This window comes from Aotus nancymaae, unplaced genomic scaffold (genome assembly GCF_030222135.1).
Source record: "Aotus nancymaae isolate 86718 unplaced genomic scaffold, 86718_ANA_hifiasm-v0.15.2.pri h1tg000088l, whole genome shotgun sequence".
Taxonomy (NCBI): Eukaryota; Metazoa; Chordata; class Mammalia; order Primates; family Aotidae; genus Aotus; species Aotus nancymaae.
This window is the reverse complement of record NW_026988503.1, coordinates 16,591,439-16,611,217: the sequence shown is the minus strand read 5'-3', so window position 1 is coordinate 16,611,217 and position 19,779 is coordinate 16,591,439. Positions and strand designations below refer to the sequence as shown.

Genomic DNA, 19,779 nt, shown 5'->3' with positions numbered 1-19,779 from the left:
AATTTCTGATTTTCTGTTTTAAATTTCATATGGGCAAGAGAATAAAACAATACATACATATTATTAGAACTAAGCATTGAACTCTGGTTAAAGTGCCAATACTTTCGCAGATTAAGTGCTGTATAAATTAATCAGGTTTTTCTCTTTAGAGGCCTTGATGTCAGACTCGTCGATCTCAGGAACCCATCCTATTCTTTGTCTTTGCCTTATTTGTGTGTCTGTGTTTATATTTAAAATGCATAGCTTTAAAAACGAGCAAGTTATTAGAATATATTGGCAAATAAAGAAATTACAAAAGAAAGAAAAGAAATGGATTACTTCACAATGGATATACTTTGTTTTCTTGCTAGTAAACTTGTTTTGGATAATAACTGCTAGGATAAAGAGGAATCAGTTTAGTTTTTTTACCTATAATATGAATATATATTCAAATTATATTTTATAAGAAGTCTGACCTGAACAACATTGTTTCCTTATTTTTCTGAAACTTGTGAAAATTGAGCATAAATTTACATCTGTGTTCTAGATTTTTAGATGAAATTTTGTAATAAAGTAAAATTGTTAAAAGATTTTTTAATTTAATAAGAATCATACCTACTTTGTTGGTAAGTAATGAATTAGAAAGCAGATGACTAAAGTAAGACACATAAAATGCATACTGATTGCAGAGTCATAACAGATGCTAGAGAGGACATGGAGAAAGAGGAATGCTCAGACATGGTTGGTGGAAATGTAAATTAGTATAGCAACTATGGAATACATAGATTTTTCATTTGTATGAAGGTGACTCAAACAACTGAAAATAAAACTGCCACTTGATCCAGCAATCTCACTTCTAGGTGTATGTATCCAAAAGAAAGGAAATCTGTATGTCAGAGAGATGCCTGCATTCTCATGTTTATCGCAGCAGTTTCACAACAGCCAAGATATGAAATCAGCTTAAGTATCCCTCAGCAGATGAATGGATAAAGAAAACGTGGTACATACACAATAGAATATTATTCAGCCCTGACCAGGCGCGGTGGCTCACGCCTGTAATCCTAGCACTTTGGGAGGTCGAGGTGGGTGGATCACCTGAGGTCAGGAGTTCAAGACCAGCCTGGTCATCATGGTGAAACCTCATCTTTAAAAAAAAAAAAAAAAAAGAATATTAATTCAGGCCTAAAAAAGAATGAAATCTTGTTATTTGCAGCAACATGGATGGAACTGAAGGATGTTATGTTAACTGAAATGAAATAAACCAGGCCGAGAGAGACAAATATCATTCATATGTGGGGGGCTAAAAAATTGATTTCATGGAGGTAGTAAAGAGAATAGTGATTACCAGAATCTTGTAAGGATAGTGGGAGCAGGAGAGGAAGAGGGGTTGGTTAATAGGTACAAAAATACAGTTAGATAGAAGGAATAAGTTACAATGTTCAGGAGCAGAGTAGGGTGAATATAATTAACAACAGCGTGTTGTATATTTCAAAATAGCTAGAAGAGAGGATTTAGAATATCCTAGTTACCCTGACTTGATCCCAGTTACCCAGATTGGATCATTAGACATCGTATACATGTATGAAAATTGACATGTTTGCCATAAATAGGTTCAACAGTTATGTGTCAATTTAAAAGGAACGTAAAGGGATATTTTAAAAGTTTATTTAAATCAGGAAAGTACAGAAAATATTGAAATATTAAACAATTGTGTATCTACCATGTCTTGTCATTTTTTTTCAGTTTTTAAAAAATCACAGATAAGATTCAAGTGCCCTGTATTCCCCTTCCAAGGCTTATTATCATATTCCATTTCTCTGCAGAGCTAACCTCGATCATGACTTTGATAAGTATACGTTCAGTCATGTTCTTATATATTTTTACATGTTCTTTAATATTTTATGTGTAAAATAATATTGCATAATCATGTCTGTTTTACACATAAAAATATACTACTGTTTTATGTGTTTTTATAGGTGTTAATCTGTTATTTATATTTTTCTACAAATTGTTTTTTTCTCACCATTCTGTTTGAAATATGTCCATGTTGGTGCATACAGATCTACATGATTTATGTTAACTAATGTGTGATAAACCACACAATGAACATGCCATACTGTATCCATTCTCTTGTTGATGGATGGGCTTATTTCCAATTTTTCATTGTTATCAATGAGTTTGAAATCTCTTTTATACATGTTTACTGGCAAACATGTGTGAGACTTTTCTGGTGTAATTGCTCTGTTGTGGATTTTAGTTTTATTGGATTTTTCTTGAAAGAGATTGTACCAGTTTATACTCTCACCAGTAGAGTTGGATTTTCCACATCACGTCAAATAGTTGATATTGACAGACTGATTTTTGTCAATTTGGTGACTATGAAATGATACCTCATGGTAATTTTTTGTTACATTGAAGTATATTATGCATGCAGGAAAGTATACATAGCATCTTGATGAATTTTCTCAAATTGATTGTATTTATGTAAACAGAACCCAGATTAAGAAACCACATATTACCAGCACCCCAGAAAGCCCCATTGTATGTTCCTCTCTGCCCCCCAGTTAATTACCATGAATTAGTTTTCTTCTTATATTTCATATAAATGAAATCATGCAGTATGGACTCTTTTGTGTCCAGTTTCTTTTCATTGTTTATGAAGTTCATATATATTGTTAGAAGTAGGTATAGATCGTTCATTTTTTTTTCTATTAAATTATATATAGATACTACAGTTTTAAAATTCTTTCTGGTATTTGGGCATTTGGACAGTTTCCAGTTTTGGTTTTTATGAATAATGTTGCTGTGAACATTCTAGTAAATGTCTTTTGGTGAAAGTCTTTATGCATGTCTTTTGGGTGTATAGCTAGGAGTAGAATTGTGGGTCTCTCATTTTTATTTTAATTTTCATTCCCTTGATTATTAATACTGAGTTTGAACATCTCTTCAAACTTTATTTTATTTACTTTAAAAAATTGATTTGTAGGAGCTTTTTTTTTATATTATGTTTTATATATCATTGACTAACCTGTGGTTTACAGTTTCATTTGTTATATATAATTTTAAAATTTTGATGTTAAAATTTCCAGCCTTTTTCTTTGTAAATTTTTGATTAATGTAGCCTGGTTGGAGGTTTTATTTCCCATATAAATTACAACGAGCTTTATCTGCTTGGCATTGTGATTGAGAGTCCATTGAATGTAAAGATTAATTTGAGGATAATAGTTCCAGTACTGTTGGAATGATTAAATGAGTAATACTTGTAGAGCTAATTACAAATAGTGCTCAGTACATTTTAGCTATGGTTATTAAAAATAGTCACTCAGGCTTCCTTTAGGATCACTTTATTCTAATCCTAGATATAGCTATCTGATGTTTGGTTATCTAATTTTTCTGCTTGCCCATAGATTAGAAGTGGCAAAACCCAAAAAGGCTATATATGCTATGAGTTTATTTCTCAATTAGATAAACATGTATTGAATGGTAGCTCTGTGTTAAGTGGGTGTTATAGGTGCAGGAGAATAAAGTTGACTAAGAATAAGAGATAATATGAGCAAAACATAACCTCATAACTTAGATACTCCTTTGAGGATCCTCCTTTGAGTATCTTAAGTCTAGTTGGAAAGTCTAGACTCCCACAGATTAATTCTCCCATCATATGGTCTTATAGTACTATGTTCCTTCAAAATCCTGTCAGTTGTAGTTTACAGTTTTATTTGGTTATTTGATTAATGTCTGTCTTTCTCACTAAATTACAAGCTTTATAACAGCTCAGTATCGTAGTCTTCAGTTTCTAGAGCAGAGGTCTGCAGAGTATAACCTGATATCATTTTTTGTATAGCTCTACAGGCTAAAAATTGATTTTACATTGTAAGGATTGTAAAAAATGTGACCAAGGTTTGTGTGGGCCACAAAGCCTAAATTATTTACAGTCTGGTCCTTTATAAAAGGTTTGCTGATTTCTTGCCGTGAAGGAATCCCTGGAGTATAGTAGGTGTTCAGTTTTTTTTAAAAGATGAATGAATTGTAATACAGTTTTAAAAAGTTGTAAGTGAGGTATAAACAGGCACTGAGGAGGTAGTGACTGACTGCCTGGAAAAGGTAGCAAGTACTTTCAAAGGTAATGACTTCTGAGCTGAATTTTTGAAGGCCTAAGCTTCTCTGCTAGATGAGATAGGCAGAGACATTTTGTAAATGAGGAAAACAGGGGCAGAGGGAGCAGGAATGAGCAAAGGCCCTGAGTATGTGGAAGGACACAGGGTGTTTGGAGAGCAGAGGGAAAAGAAATGAGATTGGAGAAAATTAGGAGGCATATTGTTCCTACTGCCTCTTCCTGTGTTTTGTTCTTCTGAAGACCTTGAAAAGTCAATGGAGGTTTGTAAACTATGAAGTTGTGGGATCAAGTATGTGCTTTGGAAGGATGATTGGTGGATCCTCCAGTAGGAGGATGATCTAGAGTGGCAGACTCTTGGCTTGGAGCATGGTTGGGAGGCTTTCTTTGATCTGTTGAATGAAAGTGTTGGTAGTGAGTATGGTAAAAAGGAAAAGATTTAAAAGTATGATTGACAGAAGATAACAGCCAAGAAACATTTAACAGTAGCCTTCCTTGCCTTCTTTTGCAGAAATGAAATGGGGAGAGTGTTTATTAGTGGTCCCTTAATTAAAATGTATTTTTGTTACTCAAATTTAAGCATTTCCTTGTATAATTGCTTGGATTAGCATGCTGTCATTATTTTTTAAATTGGGGAATATAGTCATCCATCTTTTATACATCAGAGTAATCTGTATAAAAATTACAAATTGATCTGTTAAATAGGGTTTGGAGTTGAAAATATGGCGACAGCAATGGATGAAGACCTAGAAGAAGAACTAGATGAAAAAGATGAGAAGTCCATGATGTGCCCTCCAGGCATGCACAAATGGAAGCTGGAGCAGTGCATGGTTTGTACTGTCTGTGGAGACTGTACAGGTTATGGAGCCAGCTGTGTCAGTAGTGGACGTCCAGACAGAGTCCCCGGAGGGTAAGAGAGATTGATTCTTACTAATGAACATGTGCAGAACACATTTCTTTGCAAAATCACTCCAGAGTGTATGCTACTATTAATATTTTTTTCTTAAAGACACAGTGGCATCTTCGTTTGATCTTAGCCAAAAGGCCAAGAAAATATCATTCTTGTGATTGTTTTCTATTATAATAATTTATAATTTAGTGTCATCTTTAAGGTTGCCTTTCTTTAATTTGATTTATTTAAACCATTATTTAAAAACAGGTCATAAGTTTTTCAAGATTTGGGGCTGTGCCTATATTTGTATTGTTTTCCTAAGCCTATTTAATGATGGATATCTATTATATTTCTTTTTGTTGAACATGAATCTTTTCTAAATCAAATTGTCAATATCTTAGAGGGTACTTGATTAGAGATATAATTTTCTTTTATATTAAATTTACCATTTATAATTTTAGAAATTTTGGGTATGCTTGCTTCTAAAGTTACATTATACCTGTTATATTTATGTTTATTCTCAGTGGACCACATTTTTCAAGGTTCTATATTGTTGTCACTTTAATATGTAAGTTTGGCAGAATAAAAATGCAACCTTTCTGCTAGGATGTTAGGAATAATTTTGAACTCTGTTTTCTACATTGCTAGTTAACGGCCACTATAACATGATGGGTTATTCTTTGTAAGATGAGCTTTCTGATAACTGGCTGATTTGGAGGAGTAAAGAAAATTTTGTGAAGAGAAGTCCAGAAGGAAAACAGCCATCCCTGCATCTTGACCTTCCTCTTTAGCAACTCTCATAATTGCTTGTTCCCAAATACTGTCTGGATCTAATAGGAGTTTATTTCTAAGTTTATGTTTGGCCTATCATAGTTAAATAGGTCATATATAACAGGACTTTTCTCTAAGGCTGCTGAGATACAACTTTTTAAAAACAAATTTTCTTTACATTATTAGTAGAAGCAATTCACAGTAATCTTTATCAAAGGATAATATTTATTCTGTAGTGCTTTATGTTTGGCTCTGTTTTCTGTTTTTAAGCACCTAACTTGTTTATTTTTAAATTTAATTTGGATGCAGAAAGATTTTATGATTATTTTTTAACAGTGTTAGAATTGAAATGTATTCTCCTGGATCTCTCCAATGCTATTTCTATTAAAATTCAATGTTAGTTGGGTGTAGTGGCCTACGTCTATAATCCCAACACTTTGGGAGGCTAAGGCCAGAGGATCACTTGAGGCCAGGAGTTTGAAACCAGCCTCAGCAAATAGCAACACTCCCATCTCAAAAAAAAAATAATAAAAATAAAATTTAATATTCCCACTCTCTGAGCTTAAACAGTCAGTATATATCAAGAAGAAAATTTATGAATTCTTTTCGAAATTAATTATTCTTCATATGTTTTTCCCCCCAGAGACTTATATAGTTTCTAATAATTATTCATATACCTGCATAGACAATACTAACCAAGTATAATAGTTGCTTTATTAATGAAGCAAACAATATATCAGAATACTAAGGACTATTAATGCTGACTTCAATTACTATAAAATTGTGACTACACATCCCATTATGATAAAATACATATAAAATTGACCATCTTAACCATTTTTACGTGGACAGTTCTGTGGTATTAAATACATTCATAATGTTGTGCAACTGTTACCACCATCCATCTCCATAACTCTTCATCTTGTAAAACTGAGACTCCATACTGATTTAACAATGAATCCCCATTCATCCCTCTCCCCTGCCTCTGGCATCCACCATTCTACTATCTATTTTCTTTTTGACTACTCTAGGTACCTTTCACATAAGGAGAATCATAGAATATTTGTCTTCTTGTAACTGGTTTATTTCACTTAGCATAATATCCTCAGGGTTCATCCGGGTTCTTGTATATGTCAGAACATCTTTGCTTTTTGAGGCTAATATTCCATTGTATGTATCTACTGCATTTAGCTTATCCATTCACACGTTGATGGACACTTGGGTTGCTTCCACATTATAGCTAATGTGAATAATGCTGCTATGAAGATGGGTATACAAGTAGCTCTTTGAGCCGTGTTTTCAGCTCTTTTGGATATATACCCAAAAGTGGAATCGTTAGACCATATGATAATTTTATTTTTAATCTTTTGAGGAACTGCCATACTATTTTCCATAGCAGCCAACCATTTTACATTCCCACCAATAATGTACAGATGTTTCTCCACATCTTTCTCAACACTTATGATCTCTTATTTTGGCAGTGGCATCCTAATGGGTGTGAGATAGTATCTCATTATAGTTTATATTTGAATTTCTCCAGTGATTAGTGATATTCAGCATCTTTCCATAAGCTTTTTGGCCATTTGGAGATCATCTTTGGAGAAATGCTATTCAAGTCCTTTGCTCATTTTTGAATCAGGTTGTTGGTTTCTTTTGTTATTGTTGATGAGTTTTAGGAGTTCTCTATATAGTTTGAATATTAACTCCTTATCAGATATATGATTTGAAAATAAAAAGTCCTGTCTGTGGGTTGTGTTTGTACTCTATTGACTTTGTCTTTGCAAGCACAAGATTTTTAAAATTTTCATGAAGTCCAGTTGTCTGTTGTTTTAGTTTTGTTGCCTGTGCCTTTGGTGTCATATCCAAGAAATCATTTCCCAATCTAGTGTTGTGAAGCATTTACTGTATCTTTTCTTCCAAGAGTTTTTTCTTTTCTTTTTTTTTAAAAATAATTTTAGGTCTTACATTTAGGTCTTTGATTCATTTTGAGTTAGTTTTTGTTAATTTTGGTGTTAGAGAAGTTTTCAAATTCATTCTTTTTCATGTGGATATCCAGTTCTCCCAGCAACATTTATTGAAAAGATGATCCTTTCTTTATTGAATCATTTTGCCTCCTTTGTCAAAAATAATTTCACTGTATATGTGAAGGAAGATTTCTCAGCTGTCTGTTTTATCCCACTAGTCTGTATGACTGTTTTTATGCTGCACCACATTGTTTTGATTATTGTAGCTTTGTAGTAAGTTTTGAAGTCAGGAACTATGTGTACTTCGTTCTTCTTTTCAAGATTGTTTGGCTATTCGAGGTCCCTAGAGATTTTCTATGAATTTTAGGATAGGTGTTTCTATTCTGTAAAAAACATCATTGGGATTTTGATAGGGATTAAAATGAATCTATAGATTGCTTTGGGCAGTATGAACATCTTAAAAACATTGTCTTCTAATTCATGAACATAAGATGTGTTTCTATTCATTTATGTCATCTTTAATTTCTTTCAGCAGTGTTTTTCAGTTCTCATTTCACCTCCTTGGTTAATTACCAAGTGTATTCTTTTTGATGCTTTGGAATTGTTTCTGTAATTTCATTTTCATATTGTTCATTGTTAATATCTAGAAATACAGCTGATTTTTGTGTGTTGACTTGTATCTTCCTACTTTGCTGAATTCATTTACTCTATTAGTTTTTTTTGAGTGGAATCTTTAGGGTTTTCTACTTATGTGATTGTATTATCTGTGAACATAGATAATTTTACTTCTTCCTTTCTACTTTGGATGACGTTTATTTCTTTTCCTGTCCAATTGCTCTGGCTAGAACTTCTAGTGCTGTTTAGAAGTGGTCAAAGTGGGCATCCTTGTCTTCTTCCTGATCTTAGAAAAAAGCCTTCAGTCTCTCACCACTATGATGTTCACTGTGGGTTTTTCATATGTGTTTTTTATGTTGAGATCATTTCCTTCTATTCCTATTTTGTCAAGTGTTTTTACTATGAAAGTGCATTGAATTTTGTCAAGTGAGTTTTCTACATCAATTGAGATGATCACGTGTTTTTTTTATCTTTCATTCTGTTAATATTACATGGATTGATTTTTATTTGTTGCATTCCAGGAATAAATCCCACTTGGTTATGGTGTATAATTCTTTTAATATCCTGCTGATTTTTTGTTGTTATTGTTTTGTTGAGGATTTTTGCATGATTATTCATAAGGGATATTGGTCTGTAGGGTTTTTTTTTTTCTTTTTTGGCCACCTCCCCTCCTTTTCCTCCCTTTCTGCTCTTTCTCCTTCTCCTCCTCCTGCTTCTTTTCCTTCTGACTTCTTCTTTCTTCTCTTCTTTCCTCTTCTTCATCTTTTGTCTGGCATTGGTATCAGGGTAATCCTGTTCTCAAGGAATGAATTGGGGAGTATTCTCTTTAATTTTGGGGAAAATTTTGAGAAGAATTGGTGTCATTTATGATAGTTAAGACACTATCTTAAAAATAATGTCAGTTGGGCTATTACTGTGTCATTGTTTTTACTGTGTAGTAAGTGATCCTCCAAATTGTAATCCTTGCTTTAAAAAGTGAGACATTTCATAGGGTGCTTAGCTGTATCTTTTAAACTGCTGCCAGGTATGTTCTTCCTCTTGTACCTTCCAAAATGTGTATAACCTGGGGTTCAGCAAGGCTGTCAAAAGTGTTAAGGACTGATCCAATGAGTAACATTAAAGCTATGACTTCTACAAAATTTGTGACTAACAAGTTAGTTTCACTGACCCTCAAGTCAGTTTCTGGGAACGTCCTTGTCAACAAATACCCCATATGGTTCACAGTTGATATAAAAGGGACAGAGGAGGAAAAGAACAGGTAATTGGACTGAATGAAAGAAGAGAATGGGAGATGAATGCATGTAAAGAAGAGATGGGGAAGGAAACATATTACATGAAGCTGGCAAGCTAGACGCTTGCTGAAGGCTGCCAACACCTGTCTTCACTTACCTGCTGGACAGCAACTTTGATTGTTTTTAGCCAACCAACCCATCTGGGTCACTTAATCCTAAAGCTTCTGATGCGTTACTAACTGCAAAAACTTTCAAAAGATTATTTTCAACATAGTGGCTTTAATGATAGCAGAATCTGTTTGTATTTTTTGTAGAAATATACCAGTTATGCATATTGGGAGATTAATTATTGTTTTTAATTATTCTGCTATTTGTACCCATCCTTTAAAATGAACAATCCTGATCTAAAGAAGTGATTTACTTATTTATTTAACAATTTGAAAAATGTAGAAATGAAGTTATAGAAAAGAGTTTTAAGGAAAAATTAGATCTCAGTTGTCTTTTTCTTTCTAGGATCTGTGGTTGTGGTTCTGGAGAATCTGGTTGTGCTGTGTGTGGATGTTGCAAGGCTTGTGCAAGAGAATTGGATGGTCAAGAGGCAAGACAAAGAGGAATTCTTGATGCAGTGAAAGAAATGATACCTTTAGATCTTCTTTTAGGTAATTTTGATTGATTATTCTATCTACACTGAGTTGTCCTCAACTTAGTAAGTCTGACAGTTTAAACAGTTTCTTTTATATATATGCTAAAAAATTAAGATAATAATTAATTTATGTAATACTTCTCTTACATTAACTGACATATGACATTATTTAAGGAATGAGATATTCTTTTCTTTTTTTTTTTTTTTTTTTTTTTTGAGACAGAGTCTTGCTCTGTTGCCAAGGCTGCAGTCCAGTGGCTTGATCTCAGCTCACTGCAACCTCTGCCTTTTGGGTTCAAGTGATTGTCCTGCCTCAGCCTCCCAAGTAGCTGGCATTACAGGTGCCCTCCAGCACATTTGGCTAATTTTTGTGTTTTTAGTAGAGACGGGGTTTCGCCATGTTGGCCAGGCTGGTCTTGAACTCTTGACCTCAGGTGATCCCTGACCTTGGCCTCCCAAAGTGCTAGGATTACAGGTGTGGGCCTTCATTCCTAGCCGGAATGAGATTCTTTTTCCCTTTTTGGCTAAAAATTCTTACAGTAAAAATGTTTTGTGTTTTAGGCAATGTTTTTGCTAGCTTTTACTTTCTTGAATTTTATGTAGTTCTTTCATAGCTATGATATAACATATATGTTGTTGTTGTTATGTTTTTTCTGGCCAATCATCTAGCTGTCCCAGTGCCTGGGGTTAACATTGAAGAACACCTTCAGTTACGACAAGAAGAAAAACGGCAACGTGTAATCAGAAGGCACAGATTAGAGGAAGGAAGAGGTAAGATGTAGGTACAGAGAAAAACATGAAAATCCGCTTTCCTACCCTATTCTGAAACCACTGAAAAGTTTACACAGTAGACTGATTTGGTAAGAAATCATTAAAATTAAAATTAGTAATATTCTGATGATTCATGAATATAATGTGAAAATATTCAGGGTATTCATAATTGTGCTAATAACATACATTTAAGGTATTTATAATTGTGCTAATAACATAAGTTTAATTAAGTAGGGTGTTTATGGCATAAGTCAACCATATTAAGAATTGTGCTGTCTGCCAAAAACAGCAACTTTTTAAAAATAGAAATTCTCGCAATTTGTCCTTCACCCAGACTTTGGACTCATCTGTTTGACTGTGGAACAAAATTCAGTTTAGCCTTTTCTTTTCTGTTTTCTTAATCATTTATTTTCATTATCATTTGGGCATAGTCCCGCTATGCTGTCCTCCAGTTCAGTGCATAACTATGCTTTCATGTGTCTTTTTTTTTGGAAGAAGCTCATTCTAGTTATGTACAGGAAGAGTAAGATGGCAAGTCTGCAGGTTTTATTTGCAAAGAAAGGTCTATTTTTTGTCTTTTCCTCATTGTTTATGATAATTTCTTGGCTTAAAAATACATTTAACTGTGGTTATAATTGGTATTTGATACACAGAGACAAATATGTGTATTACTAAACATTTTCTTGCTCAGTAGAATTTTTTTTTTGTAGGATTAAATCAAGTTGTTATGGAGGTCTGTGATTTTATTCCTCTACTAGGCAAAATTTTGATTAGAAATGTTTACTGATATTGTAAATTTTAAATACTTATTAGAAATGGCTTGATATTTGATGTGTGAGATAAACCTTTTAACCACGTAGCCATCATTATACATTTTTTCTAGCTTTTCTTTTTGTTAATATATGGAATAAGTAGTAAAATGTATAGTACACATAGTGAATTCTAGTTTTATTAAACTCAAATTGTAAAACATATGCTTGGCACATGAAGAGTGTTCTTCATAGCATCTGATAAATGTTGTTGATCGAAAGGTGAATATTTACTATTTGGTTTTACTTGCATAATGTCCTTTAAAGGATATTTTAATGAGATTAATATAGGTACTGTCAGTATTTATATTATATAAGTATGTGGGAAAATTGCATGTTAAAGGTTTCTTACAAAACAGGGTAGAATTAAGTTATAGGTCTTTCTGACATGTAGTAATTAATAATTTTTTATGTTGATATAATTTGCTTAAGATTAGTTATCAGTGTATCTGTTTACTACCTGTTTTTCTTTAGAAATGTTAGGTTGAACGATATGAATGGACCTACAGAATGCAGCTATTTCTTATGTTTAAACTACAATATAGCACATTCTTATATTTAATTATTCACATTTAATTACTTGCCTAATGCTGTGTATCTTGTTACTCTTTTTCTCTTCCCTCTTAAAAAAGCTATTCTTCTCTGGGTATAGTGTTTTTCTGCATATAGGAAATAAAGGAACATTGAATTGTGCATTGGTAATTTGACTTAACTTGGTGATTGCAAGAATATTCTTTTGCCATTCCTTTTTAAATTTGACATAAACCTGGAAACATTAATTGTACACCTCAACCCTTTAAAGTTAAAAAAAAAATTCCTCCACTAGTTAAATATTTAAAGAAATTATATTGTTGTATCTGACTTTTTAAAGGTAGACCAAGGTTCTAGGCACTTAGTGTTTATTTTGTGACAAATAGGTTTCATCTGCAATCCTAAATATATAGAACGTCAGTAGACACACCATGTTCATATTGTTGGTATGCATACATTTTATCTTGTCCTTATTTTTTGGTAGAACTCTTTCTTACATGTATCACCCTCCTTCATGTTTGTTGAAACAATATGTATAAATATCTTTTCTTGATGAGTGGAATCTTCATTATGGACCACAATTATGGCTGTCCTTGCTTTCCATTGTACTGAAATTAACAGAAATCCATGAACATTGGAACCATGTCCTCCCTTTTCACAGTCACCACACTTACCTAAAATCATGCAAAAGGAGGACAGAGTTCCCATATGCCTATTTTTCAGTTAACGCAGCACTATGCAAAGTGATGCCTGCTTGTATATTTTATTTATTTTTTATTTTTATTTTATTTACTTTTTTTTTTTTTGAGACAGAATTTTGCTCTTGTTGCCCAGGCTGGAGTGCAATGGCACTATCTCAGTTCACCACAACCTCTGCCCCTTCAGGTTCAAGCTATTCTCCTGCCTCAGCCTCCTGAGTAGCTGGGATTACAGGTGCCCGCCACCATGCCCGGCTAATGTTTGTATTTTCAGTAGAGGCAGGGTTGCACCATATTGGCCAGGCTGCTCTTGAACTCCTGACCTCAAATGATCCACCCACCTTGACCTCCCAAAGTTCTGGGATTACAGGTGTGAGCCACTGTACCTGGCCTGTTTTATTTTAAACAAACAGTTTTGCATTTGGACAAGAATTCTAACCATGTATTCATTTTTAAAAAATTAAACTTCAGAATCATTCAATGACTTTGGAAATCCTTATGCTTTACTGAATAATTTAAAAACTCTTCTGATATGACATTTAAATGATTTTATCTTTATATTATTCTTAGTACTTTATTAAGCAATTTTGTTGAAAAACAAATTTTCAGAAGAAAACAAAATTAGATGAATATGATGTACCCACACCCCCATAGGGATAAAACAAGAAAAATAAATACCAAAATATTAACAATGCTTTTTCCTGACAGGTGAGTTTAAAGATGCTTTTTTATATTCTTCTTTACAATTTGTTTCCTAAATATTCTCCAATAAGCATATTATTGTATAATCAGAGTAAGAGTTATGTTTTACAACTTAAGCCATTAAAAAAAAAATACCAATTAGGTTTTAGGCATCTATACTTTACTTACCTTTGCTTTTTAAAAAATATTTTTATTTTAATTGGATGGAGGAATTCCTTTCGGGTGCTATGTTTTTCATTAGTTGAGGGACATGATTCTCAAAGTGGTCTCAAAAGGACCAGCATCACTTGGGTGCTTGTTAGAAGTGCCAGTTCTCAGGCCCCACTCTAGATCTCTACTGAACAAAAACTGGGAGAATACAGCCAGTAAATGGTGCTTTAATGATATTCCAGGTGATTCTGATGGTCCTAAAGTATGAGACCTACTGCGCTAGGTCAGTGTTGTTTGCAGTTTGTTCCGTTGACCTTCTGCATCAGATATCACCTGGACCTAATGAGTCAGAATTTCTGGGTCAAGGGCCTTAGAAAAGGATTTGAGTCACTTGCAGTGTTCTAAGACTCTTCTCTGGCACTATGCTAGAAAAAATTGTCTTGGCTTTGCTCTCATGAGGAATAGAAATGTCAAATAAAATTTTAGTGTTCCAGTTGCCATGCATACGTGTCTTTTATTTCTTTGGCCTGTTGGTACTTTTTAGAAACTAGCAATTTAGTAATATGTTTGCAATTATACTTACTGGTAATTGGCTTTTACCTGTGTTAACATTTCAGAATTTAAGAATTAGATTGTGTTAGATTATTTTACTTGACTTTTCTGTCTCATCTTATTTGCCAAGTCTGAGTTAAGTTTTTCATAGTTGATGAGAATTTTGGGCCCTAGTTTTTTTTTTTTTGGAGACATAGTCTCACTCTGTTTCCCAGGCTGGAGTGCATTGGCACAATCTTGGCTCACTGCAACCTCTGCCTCCTGGTTTCAAGTGATTCTCCTGCCTCAGCTTCCCCAGTAGCTGGGATTACAGGTGCACAACACCACACCGGCCTAATTTTTGTATTTTTAGTAGAGATGGGGTTTTACCACGTTAGCCAGGCTGGTCTCAAACTCCTGACATCAGGTGATCTGGCTGCTTCAGCCTCCAAAAGTGCCAGGATTACAGGCAAGAGCCTCTGCATCCAGCCTGGTCCCTGGTTCTTGTACTAAAGTCTTAGTCAGCTTCAGGCCTATTGATGTAGTTTAGTTACTGTTTTATGACACCCAAGTCTCCTATAATGAAATGTGCTATTGTAACCCAAAAAAACAATGTTATTACAACTTTTTCATAAATTTTGAACTTTGTCTTTAATTTTAAATCAGTGTGCTATTAATATTCTAGTTAAAACTTTATCTTTTTAGGTATTAATAGTATTCATTTACAGATTTTAGTTCAATGGTTTGTGATAATTTGTCTTTTTTAGATTATATTGGATTGATTTATGTATTAATTTAACTGTGTAAGTGAAGTACTTATTCCTGAAATTCTTAAGTAGAGCTCTTGAAGTTATTGGAAGAACTAGTGATATAATCAGTGATTTCATCTTTATATTCCTTTTCAGCACTCTATTTCGTAAGGAAAATTAAACTCCAATAACGTTAACTTTTTCTTCTTTCTTCTAAGTATCCAAGTTTCATAATCACGAGCTGTGGATGGGCTAAACCCATGTCCTGGCTTACCTGGGAGAGTCACATTTTATAAATGTCTAGGCATATTTCTTAATAGTTCCCTTTTTTACTCTCAGTAGAGTCTCATTTGGGTAGTAAGTTATATGGTTAGCCCCACTATACAGTATGGTGGTTAAGAGCATCTTTTCTGAAGTTATTAGACTTGGGATCGAATTCTGGCTTCTTAAGTTTTACCACCTTTGTGTGACCTTGGAAATTTAATCACCTTGAAACATCAGTTTTCTTACTATCAAAATGGGGATAACTGTACCTACTTAAGGCTGTTCATGAGGATTAAGTGATGTGCATGAAAGTGCCTAACATGTAATAATCCCTAAATAATTGCTTGGTGATGACCATCTTGGTGGTAGTAGGCTATTTAGTAGTTCATTCTTCTCTTTAAGCTTGATTCTCTTTCAGGTCTGGCCTTGCCTTAATTGCTTTTCTTACAACATTGGGATGCTAATCACAAAACTTTGATTATTATTGGGAAAAATCCCCAACAGCTTTTCTAGAATAAAACATTAAATTTTCATGGGAAAAAATTAGTTACAAGTTAGATACAAATTTATTAAAGCCTCTTATTTCAAAGTGATTGAGTTGATGTTGCTGTTAATTTTTGAGCCCCTAAAACCATTATGGTTTTCTTGATTTGACACATCAAATCCAATATTAGCTGATATTCCAGTGGCACATGAAAGTCTCTTTTTAAATTAAAATCTTATGTGAAGCATTTAGAGAATATAAGTTAGAAAAAATAGGTTAGCATATTTCTTTATACAAAGACAACCATTAGTAGAATTTTCGTGTAATTTCTTATACCTTTTTGCTTATTTTATATAATTTCATACTATGATACATATTAGTGTCCTATTTTTATTCCCTTTAATATTATATCACAAAAGTTTTTTGTGCTTTATTGCAAATACCATATTAAAATAATACAGGAAGGTCAAGGTTTTGCATAAACCTATTCCTTAATTCAATTATTGTTTTTATTTCATTGTGATCTTCTAAGCAAGTTTTTCTTATTTCCAGTTATATCATTGACTGAATTTTGTTTTGTGAAGTGTTATAATACATACATTTTTATATTTTGCTGTTATTTTATCCCCACCTTTCCATTTCCACTCCCCCACCAAGCAAATGATGTTAATAGTCTAACATCTTACTCTATTAAAATATACTCATGTACAGATACCTACACATATGAAAGTGTAGAAATATGTTTCTTTACAAAAGTAGTATTATGTATACATTTGCAGCATCTTTCTCTCATTTTACAAGGTGAACACACACTAGAGGAGGTCAGTAAATGTGTATTTACTGCATTCTATACAGTAACTACCTAAACTATGGTTATACCATAGTTTATGTAACCATTATTTTGTTGATGGGTGGGCATTCAGGTTATTTTAGATTTTGTGGGCTTTACTATAATAAATATTCTTAAACTTAGAGCTACATATTAGTGTTTACATAGTAGAACTTTCCCAAAATAGCCTGTGTGGGGCAGAGAGTATATCTGTTTTAAATTTTAACAGATAATTCACATTGTTTTAAAAATGTTATAGAAATTTATACTCTCTAGGCAAACACATAAGAGTGATGTTTTCCTCTAGCATCACCTGTATTAGTTATTTTTTAATTTTTTTGTAGAGACAGGGTCTTGCTGTGTTGCCCAGGATGGCATGAAACTACAGGGCTTAAGTGATCCTCCTGCCTTAGCCTCCTGGGTAGCTGGAAATACAGGCATGTGCCACCACACCTGGGTTTAGTTATTCTTTTTAATTCTTGGACACCTGGTGAATAATGGTATCTCATTATTAATTTAAATACACAAAATCATTTTCTGTATAAAAATTTTTTATAAATCTCATTTTAATAGCTATATATTCCATTGAGTAGGTGTATTATCAATTTTAATTAATTGTTTTCATTTGGGTGTTTTTTAAATGTTTGCTATAATGAATAAAGTTGTAGTAAACACCTTTGAGGTCAAACCCTTTTAAAAAACATTTTAGAGTTTTCTTTAGGATAGATTTCTAGAGTGTAGTTACTAGGCCAAAGGATAATAATTTTTAAGATCTTGAAATATGTCACCAATAACTTTCTGAAAGGCTTGTGCTATTTAACACTGCCACTTATTCCATGCTTTCTGCCTAACTGCCTATGGATGGACTCTGAATTACCCATTGTCTACACATCTGTGTAGCTTCTAAATCTCTAAAGCTGGTTATCTCATACCCCTATTTTATTCACTTCTCTTTCAATGAAAGAAATAAACCACCAATTTATATTTATTCAGCCCCTTAATTCTTTAATAGCTTTTGAATGTCTGCTTTTGAGAATCCCAGTGTTTGCTTAGCTGAGGCCTCTTCCCTTCTTTGCCTGAATGACAGCAAAAAGCCTTTTAATTGGCCTTACCTCCACTTTTATCCTCTTTTAAGCCATTAGTCACCTTCCAGAATATTCTATCTGCAATACAGATCAGATCAGTAGCACTTCTCTGTTTAAAACCAAAAGGCTATTCGTAGTCCCTAGGATGAAGGATGCAGTTTTATCTCTACAGCCTCATCTCTCTCTATTCTCATTTCTTTTCTCTGTCTTCTCTTTTTATTCCATATCTCTGAACCTTTATACTACCTGTTACCTCCTTTATTCGACCTCATCTTATGTGATGTTTTCTTCTATCTCTATATTCTCTACCTTCCCACCTTCAAGTTTTGTTAGCTCCTCCTCCAGTGTGTGTGTGCTTTTTTCATCATAGCAAACTGTCGTAATTTGTTGTTTAGTTGTGTGTAAACCCTCTCTCCCCTTATTAGAATGTGAGCTTCTTGAAGCAGAGATTGTGTCTTGTTTATCAACGTTCCCAGGACTTCATAATTTACCTGTTAGTACCATGATTTGTAGTATGTCTTTGTTGGCTAATTGAAAGCAGTTTAGGGACTTATCTTTAGAATGAAGTTTTATGGTATGAAAAGGTTTTAATTATCTGTTTTTGTTTTTTTTTTTGCATACCTCTCCAAACAAATTTCCCTAAACTTTTGCTCCATCACATATACTTTGTAAAAGTCAGCTGTGTGTGTTTTTAATGACTATACAATATTGTTTATCATCTTTATGCTTTTATAAAATCCTAATTCATATCTGATTCCTTTTAACTGGAATGACCTCTCTTCCTTTCCTTTTCTCTTGTTAAACTTTTTGTCATTCTTTGAAACCTCACTGATTGTCTAGAGTTTATTTAATATCTTTCCATCTTTCAGGACATAATGTATAGAGACTTGTTTTATAGCATTTATTGTAATATTTCATAGTTTTTGTTTTTATTTCTGTTTTCCCTAGTGGACTGAGTTCCAGTGAGACCATTATCTTTGTCGTTATATTCATTTCACTTAGTGTCTTCTAGATAAAAGATGATCAAAACAATTGGTGAATAAATTAGTAACTCAACTATATTTGAAGAAACATTATTTTAGCTCATGGGATACAATAGTATTTTAGAGCCCAATCACTTCAAATTTTAAACATGATTGCCCCCAGGCCTTCTTGATTTATAAATCAAAAGCTTCTAAAAAGATTGAATTTAGCAAGACACTAAATGGGTGTAATGTATTTTAATGGGGAGAAACAATATTGCAGGCAGATCATAGAAATCAGAAAATGATAATACAGCTTAATATTATTACCTTAATATCTGTAATTTATATAGTTGAAAAATACTTTTTATTGTAATTTATATGTCTGCTTTGTAACAATTGAGAAATAATGTGTGCTAAGAAAATAAGGCATTTTGTTCATATTTGAAATATCAATTTTACTACATTTTAGAAACTGAGGCTGGGCATGGTGGCTAATGCCTGTAATCCCAGCACTTTGGAAGGCCAAGTTGGGCAGATCATGAGGTCAAGAGATTGAGACCATCCTGGCCAACATGGTGAAACCCCATCTTTACTAAAAAAACAGACAAACAAAAATTATCTGGGCATGGTGGTGCGCACCTATGGTCCCAGCTACTCAGGAAGCTGAGGCAGGAGAATTGCTCAAACTTGGGAGGCGGAGGTAGCAGTGAGCGAGATTGTGTCACTGCACTCCAGCCTGGCGACAAAGTGAGACTCCATCTCAGAAAAAAACAAACAAAAAAAGAAATGAAACTCAATTTATATAACCTTAGCTTGTAAATAATTGGTACTGCATTATTGGGAAATAATACTCCTTATTAGCATGTTTCTATCTGTCATAGTCATAGAATATGTTATTCTTGGTTTTTCATACAATTCCAGCTATTTGCATTTTTGTTTATATTTAGAAACATAATTGAAATATGGTTTCTTTACCCACTTGTTAAATTTAATGAAGGGTACTT

General features: G+C 33.3%; 1 protein-coding gene across 6 annotated transcripts in view; it reads left to right on the top strand.

The window, feature by feature from the left end:
* The window catches only part of MYCBP2 (MYC binding protein 2), a 279,351-nt gene that overhangs the window by 72,969 nt on the left and 186,603 nt on the right, over positions 1 to 19,779 (top strand). For all 6 annotated transcript variants that reach the window (XM_012472003.2, XM_012472002.2, XM_012472001.2 and 3 more), the window contains 3 exons: positions 4,796 to 5,000; positions 10,078 to 10,223; positions 10,877 to 10,978. In XM_012472003.2, the coding sequence (XP_012327426.1) occupies positions 4,796 to 5,000; positions 10,078 to 10,223; positions 10,877 to 10,978 (453 nt within the window). The remainder of the gene's footprint in view (positions 1 to 4,795; positions 5,001 to 10,077; positions 10,224 to 10,876; positions 10,979 to 19,779) is intronic.